The 8,167-nt window shown below is 43.0% G+C and overlaps 1 protein-coding gene across 1 annotated transcript; it reads right to left on the bottom strand.

Moving 5' to 3' along the window:
* Positions 1-4,276: 4,276 nt before the first annotated feature.
* Positions 4,277-4,687, bottom strand: LOC137381231 (histone H3). Its single transcript, XM_068053606.1, has one exon. It carries the CDS (start codon positions 4,685-4,687, stop codon positions 4,277-4,279), a length of 411 nt encoding a protein of 136 aa, XP_067909707.1.
* Between the last annotated feature and the right edge of the window lie 3,480 nt (positions 4,688-8,167).

Raw genomic sequence — 8,167 nt, 5'->3', positions numbered from 1 at the left:
GAATAAAACCCACATAGACATAAAGTAACTCAGAGGTACACAGTAAAATCCACATTCAGATGCCAGAAACAGACAGGGAAAGTAAAACATATACTAACAAATCATGAACAGACAAATACAGAGTAATAGCAGCATTCACATTACAGAGACTGACAGATGCAGGTTAAAATCCACAATCATTTACCACAAAGAAAAAGGTACAGAATAAAACAGATATTTGCATTGCAGTAAATGACAACACGCTGGGTAAAATCCACATTCACACATCAGAAATGAAAGGGTGAAGAGTGATCCCACATTCACTCGCCAGAATAAAGAAGGTACAGTGTAAATGAAAACAGAAAATGCTGGAAATACTCTGCAAGTCTGGCAGCACCTGTGGAGAGAGGGAGACTGTTCACATTTCAGATCAATGATGAAAGGCCATTGACCTGAAAGGTGAACTCTGTTTCTGTCTCCACAGATGTTGGCAGGCCTGCTGAGTGTTTACAGCATTTTCTGTTTTTAAATTCCAGCATTCACAGTATTTTGCTTTGTACTATGTGCAATGTAAAGAGCTTTCTGCTATTCCAGAAATTGACAAGGACAAAACAATACTCATTCTCACATAACAGATCGTGAGATATTCAAACCAAAACCACTGTTCACTTCAGCAGAAACTGACAGGTACATGACAAAACCAACACATACATACCAGAAGCTGATAGATACATAATAAAACCCACACTCACATCAGAAGTTGGCAGCTAGATTGAAGCACGTGCTCATACATCGGATACTGACAGAAAAGAGTTAAAATCACACTCACATCAGAAGTAGACAGGTACAGTGGAAAACCCACATCTGTTTATCAGTAATTGACAGATACAGAGAAAAACCCACAGTCACATTCCACATTCTGAGATAAAGAATAAATCCTTCACTCTCATACCATACAAAGAGGGACAGATAGTTGGACAGATCGAGATGTGTAAGAGTTCCTTCATTGTTCCATAATTATTAACAAACAGATCCTGTCTTTCAGAGAGACAGATGGAGAATGACTTCCACACTCATACTGTACCAGTGATGAACAGATACAGAACAAATGTCATTCATATACACACCTTTATGATTATTTGAAGTGTATGTTTATGGGATGTGAGCATCTGTAGAAAGGAGAGTAATTGTTGTCCATCTCTCATTGCCCTTTAGAAGATGGTGTCGAGTGGCCTTCTTGCTCCCTCCAGTCTTTGTAGTGTAGGTACACCCAAAGTGGTGTTAGGTAGGGAGTTGCAGAATTTGGACTGAATGATGATGCAGGAATGGTGTTACATTTTCAAGTCAGGATGACATATGAACTGGAGATGAACTTGCAGGTGGTAATGTTCTCATACATTTGCTGCCCATGTTCTACTTGGTAGCAGACGTCGGGGGTTTGGAAGGTGCTGTTTCATGGTGCTTCCTCAGGTTGATGCAGTATATCTTGTAGATAGTACACACTGTGCACTGGTGGTGGAGGGAGTAAATGATTAATCTGGTGAATGGTAAGCCAATCAAGCCTGCTGCTTTGTCCTGGATGGCATAGAGTTTCTTGAGTGTTGTTTGGGGTGCACACATCCAGGCAACTGGGGAGTAATCCATCAGACTTCTGACTTGTGGCTTGTAGGTGGTGGAAAGTCTTTAAGGAGTTAGGACATGAGTTACTAACCACAGAATATCCGGCTTCTGACCAGCTTTTGAAGCCATAGTGGTAATATGGCAGGAAAAGAATAAATCCTGCAGTCATTTCCCGTAAAGTAACATGCACAGAATAATGGACATACGAAACAAGATAGTGACAGGCCTAGGACACAAGTCACAATCACTGATCATAGGCTTGTGGATACAGAATAAAACCCACAATCACATACCAGTAACTGAGAGATACATAGTAAAATCCACATTCATATGCCAGGAACAGAAAGGGAAAGTTAAATACTTGCTGACAAATCTGGCACAGAGAGACACAGAGTAATAGCAACATTCACATTCCAGAGGCTGACAGATATAGATTAAAAGCTCCGATCAATTCCAAGAAACAAACAGGTGCAGAATAAAATACATACTTGCTTTGTAGTAACTGACAGATACAGAATAAAATCCACATTCACATATCAGAAACTGACAGGTGAAGAGTAAAAGACACAGTAACATGTCACAAACTGACAGATAGAGGGTGATCTCACATTCACTTGCCAGAATATAAAAGGTAAAGAATAAAAATCTTTCTTCCAGACCAGAAACTGACAGGCACAGAATAAAGGAGCGACTTACATTGCAGTAACTGACCAGAACAGAGGAAAATCCATATTCACATGTCAGAAACTGACAGGAACAGAAAGAACACACACACACATCCCAGAAATTGGCACACAGAATAAAATTCACATGCCCATCTCAGATAATAACTTTACTGATGAAAATCCAGAATCATACAGCAGAGAGTGAGATGTTCAATTAAACCCAGCTTCTGACACGTGAGGCTAAAACACAGAGCAAAAACAATGCTCATGTCACATACCAGAAACGGGCAGATGCAGATCACAACCCACACTCACATATCAGATACTGGCAGTTACAGTGCAAAATAACTCTTAATGATCAATGGCTCGGATGCGATTCCGACCACATTCATTCATCAGAAACTTACAGATACAGATAATAAACAGCACTGACATAAAATAGATTGAAAGGAACTGGTTAAAACCCACCCTCATATATAGATGTTTGATAGGTACAGAATATAGTCGAGGCCTCCAAACCAGAGACTGACATGTCGAGTGAAAACCAGACTCACCTGTCATCAGTTAACATGTGCAGTGTAAAGCTACACAAACATATTACTGACTAACATGTACAGAGGGAAAATCAAACAACCTTCCAGAGCAGAAACTGACAGGCACAGATTAAACTCCAAATTCACATATCGGACACTAACAAAGAGAAAGGCCCAGACTCCCATCATTATTCAGAAACCCCGGTGGTGCAGGAACCCTCAGTCTCAATCTTTAACACCACACACTGAAAATCTACACTCCGCTTTTGTCTCCCACGAATCGGGACCAATTTATAATGTGTGATGTGTTTTTTTTAACATTGATCTGAAATGTATCCGGTTACAGAATGCTGTGAATGAGGCTTTTTGCCTGCCGGTTACAGACTGTTTCAAAACTGGACAGAGAATGAATCTGAATAGATGCCGGATTGGAAAAGCGAATCTGGAACTTGTGAGAAAATGTGAAATAATACAATATGGGGGATATGTTTACATCCCTGTCGTAAGGCTATATGATCTATTAACTTGATATGCAGTGAAGCCGCTCCTTGTTTTAGAAATCTGTTGGTGGGCTTTTCAAATTTGAAAAAGAAACGGTTTGGAGTCTGCCAATCCGGCGCGGTTATTTTCCGCCTTATTAACGTGATGTCTCTGGATTGGTGAACTAAGCAACTATCTGATTGGTAACATGAACAACACAATGAGAAGCTGCACAGAGTGACCAATCACCAGTGTCCTCACGATCATTCATCCAGAAGGGATAAGTGTGCGGATTTGATCATTCTTCCTCAACTGTTTTGTAATGTAGTTTTTATAGATTTTTGTGAATAAAGTATATTTTTGGGGGGGAAAAATAGTGTCTGGAAGAGGGAAGACCGGTGGCAAAGCTCGGGGCAAGGCCAAGTCTCATTACTCCTGGGTTGGATTGCAGTTCGCGGTGGGCCGCGTTCACTGGCTCCTGAGAAATAGGGAACTCTGCTGAGCGTGTGGGTGCCAGAACCCCGGTCTATCTGGCTGCTCTGCTCGAGTCTCTGACAGCTGAAATCCTCGAGCTGGCCGGCAACGCGGCCCGGGACAACAAGAAGACCCGCATCATCCCCAGACAACTCCAGCTGGCCCAAAGGCTCTTTTCAGAGACACCCACTTTATCTGTGAAAGGGCTGGTACCTGTCTGAGAGACGGCAATTTTATAATGCAAGCGCTGCTTTGTGTTGGTATGATTCGGGATTTAGCCGCTTGCCACTGGAGATATTTGACAAGGCATTTTAACAATTCCAGCGTTTCTGCACAAATAAAGCTTTTGTTGAGTCCTCAAATGATCGCCCCTCTAATAAAATGATCAGTGCATATTGGTATCGCTGCTCTGGACCACATTTCTCTGATAACAGGTGATCGCAGCTCTTTGTTTTGCCGATTTGGTGGCTCTTAAAAGAGCCGTTGTGCTATTTGATGCCAAACTCAGTTCGGGGCAGGGTGAGATTAGGCGCGCTCCCCGTGGATACGGCGGGCCAGCTGGATGTCTTTGGGCATGATGGTGACTCGCTTGGCGTGGATGGCGCACAGGTTGGTGTCCTCAAAGAGCCCCACCAGGTAAGCCTCGCTGGCCTCCTGCAGGGCAATGACGGCCGAGCTCTGGAAGCGCAGGTCTGTCTTGAAGTCCTGCGCGATCTCCCGCACCAGGCGCTGGAAGGGCAGTTTGCGGATGAGCAGCTCAGTGGATTTCTGGTAGCAGCGGATCTCCCGCAGAGCCACAGTGCCGGGTCTGTAACGGTGAGGCTTCTTCGCTCCGCCCGTGGCTGGAGCGCTCTTGCAGGCCGCTTTGGTTGCCAGCTGCTTGCGGGGAGCTTTCCCTCCGGTCGATTTGCGCGCTGTATGCTTGGTTCTGGCCATTATGGTAGAAGATCTGGAACAAAGACACTGTAAATGTTGAGGCTGCTCAGGGACTGTCTGTTTAAGACAGTAGAGGGACCGCCCTAGTGCTGTGATTGGATGCAGCCCCGTCCATCAGTCAAGTTTGAAACCAGCTCTGGGAAGGAAAAGGGCGGCGGGAAATGCCCCTCTCTGATTGGTTGAAATGTAGCTGAAATGTCATCGAACTCAAAAAGCCCGCCAATTTCAGATAGCAAAACAAGGCAAAGTTTTAAAAAACCCTAATTTGGCGGGAAGAATTATGAAATCTGATTCCTTGCAGCTTCATTTATTTCGTCCGTGATCCCCCACTGTCTTACACCTCGGTTTGACTCGGCCCTCACGAATACATTATCACTTGCAGCCGTTTCATTCATAACGCGCTGAATCAACATGGAACTGAAACATACAGTAAAACAACGCGACAGAGTTGGGTATCCTGTTGCATGAATCACAAAAAGTTAGTATGCACGGACAGCATGAGTTTAGGAAGACAAATGGAATGATGTCAGTTATTGCAAGGGGAATGGACTATTAAAGTAAGGAAGATTTGCTACAGTTGTCCAGGGTATTGGTGAGACTGCATCTGTAATGCTGTGTAGTTTTGGTCTCCTTACTGATGAAAGCACAGAAATTGCATTAGAAGCAGTTCAGAGAACGTTCACTCGACTGATCGCTGGGATGAAGGGGTTATCTTCTGGGAATTGGTTGGACAGGTTGGCCTGTATCCATTGGAGTTAAGGAGAATGAGAAGTGATCTTATTGAAATACATAAGATCTTGAGAGCACTTGGTAGGGTGGACACTGAGAGGATGTTTCCCCTTATGAGAGAGACGAGAACCAGGAACACAAGGATCCTTGCTAAATGTGAAAGACACAGGAAGCATCTGAAAAGTGTATAGATTGAACCAATTAGGATACTCGGAACAATTCAGAACTTAATATGGTAAAAGAAAGGGTGATAGGGGATGTAATCGATACACTTAGCAAGGGGTGAACAGAACATTGTTGGCACACTTAGAAGGAGAAGATAGACTATGGTCAACACAGCAAGAGAAGAAGAAGGAGAGAAGTACAAGCCCCAGCAATCTCAGAAACATGAACAAGTACTGAGTGTTACTGTATACTTACTGTTGTTGCTAAGGATTGACTTTGTGCATCTTAGTTAAGCCTAATAAACTCTCTGACTTGATCACAGAACTTGACTCTGTACCTCGTAGTGTCCATCTTGGTCCAGAATCTCAAGGTGAGACGGGTTGGGTATTCTCTGTCTCACCTCTTTTCAGGTAACATCTACCTGAAACTTACAGCTCTTTACTATTTACATACATTGCTGCGTATTTTGTCCTCCTCAAACTTCCAAATTATGGTCCCTTGAAAGCAATGTTGTTAATAAAGGTTTTTGTGTCAGCCGACTGCATACTTCTTCACATTAAAAAAACATCAGTTCACTACTACACTCTGTCTCCGATCCTTTAGCCAACTACCATCTCAGCATACCAGTATCAATACTTAACATGAACTTCTAATTTCTGTGTAACTCTGTTATGTACTACTTGATCGAATGCCTTTCAAAAAGCTGATATCCAATATCTACAGTACTACCTTCAGCAAAGTCAACCCCAAGAATTCAATCAGGTTAGTCACACATGATTTGTCCTTAGCAAATCGGTAGTGCTTGTCCCTTATTAACTCATCATTCTTCAAGTTGAAGTTCATTTGATCCTTGACACTTGTTTCCAATTGTTTTCGACCACTGATGATAAAATTAATTGGTCTGTAGTCACCAGCATTTTCCTTCCCGTTTCTAGAACAGGACTGTAACATTTGCACTGTTTCAGGCAACTGGATCTACTTCAATATCCAAACATTATCGTCAGGATTTCTGTTATCTGCATCAGTAATCTGAGATGCTTTCTATCTGGACTCATTAACGTGAAGTGATCCCAATCTATTGAGAACCTCCTTTCTGTCTATTTTCATTCTATCCAATATCTCTGTACCCCTCCTCTACCGGGACATTAACTTCATCCTTGCTTTTGTGAACAGACATATAACGCTCTCATTACCTTTTCCAACACAAGGAGATTTCCTTTCTTTATCCCTAAATGGTCCGCAATTTCTTGCACCATCATTTTGTATTTTTGTATATTTATCAATGATTTTTGTTTCTCTCTGTTGTTACTCATTAATATTTCCTTATAATCTCTTGCAAACATTTTTCTTTTTTTACCTGCACTTTCACTATTCTGCCTGGTTGGAATTATGGTGATGTCGAGGATATGGGATATTTGTACAAATCACTGCCATTATTATTGAAGTGATTGGCGCTGCAAACAATCTTTGAGTCATATTGATCAAAAGCAAATTATTGGTAACTTGTGTGACGCTGAGACTGGAAGGTTGTCTGACAAAGGCAGGGGAGTGGGTGCAGGGGCGGCTCCTCATTTGGCCAAAATGCTCTGGTCGAGGTGTAAGAGTGAGTCCGAGTATTTCCAGGATGAAGAATAAATATCTGTTTAATATAATCGGAGTGAAACTCTTGGTCACGGAAATTATACCTGAAAGGCCTTGTGCTGTCAATCTGCCGTGTGTATGGGAGGGAAGGATGGAGTGGAAGAGCCTCTGTATTTCTCCAGTACTGAATTGCAGTGGGTTGGATGTTTTATCAGTCTCAAACTCTGCCTGTTGAGTGAGAAGGCAACAGAAACGATACCAGTTCCCATCCCTGTGTGACTGTCACTCCTTCTGCTGTGTGTGTGCAGGATTAAACCCTGAGTCCCTCGATCCAGCTCTGGCTGCTACATCTGGAAAGATGCTGAATCTTTCAGTAGTTGATCTGCTCAAACCGAGTTCAAGGCCTGAGTGGTGAACAGAATTTCACATTAATTGTTTGAATAATACTATGATTGAACAGCAGGTTATGATCGACTGGACCAAAGGCTGGAAAAATTCCTGTCCATAAATCTTTCAACAGGGAGTTCGAGGATCGCCTGACTCCGAGCGTTTCAGGGATACAGGAGTAGAAATCGGCAGCTGATCCCTGAAAATTCACCGCAAAGACTGTGTACATGAGGACATTTAACAACCGGGAGCTGAAACTCTGGGACGGGTTCTATTTATGTGTTTGTGTGTCCGGTATAATCGTGGCAGCTCCGTGTCTCTCTTGTTTGGAATGCAATGATGAAGTTCCGCCATTCGGTATTACTCACATTGATAGCGGGTTTCACTCCGGTTAGACAAACCTTTGCTGATTGAAATGAATTCTACAAGTTCCCACCAAACACACCGACTTCCTCCTTCCTCCCATGTTTCTGTCGGATTGTTTTGAGAGGAGGGCCTCAATAATAACAAACAGCCTGCAGGGGGAGACGGCAATTTGAACATCTAAATGGGATCAGCTCCCGGCTTTCTAGGTTATAGATTCCCTCCACCCCTCCCCACCCTCCCTCCACCCTAACC

This window comes from Heterodontus francisci, chromosome 21 (genome assembly GCF_036365525.1).
Source record: "Heterodontus francisci isolate sHetFra1 chromosome 21, sHetFra1.hap1, whole genome shotgun sequence".
Taxonomy (NCBI): domain Eukaryota; kingdom Metazoa; phylum Chordata; class Chondrichthyes; order Heterodontiformes; family Heterodontidae; genus Heterodontus; species Heterodontus francisci.
Note: the sequence above shows the minus strand (reverse complement) of the source record. Positions and strands in the feature narration are given on the sequence as shown.

Bases quoted from the DNA above. Each gene is read 5' to 3' on its own strand.
- LOC137381231 (XM_068053606.1), bottom strand. From the start codon at position 4,687: ATGGCCAGAACCAAGCATACAGCGCGCAAATCGACCGGAGGGAAAGCT.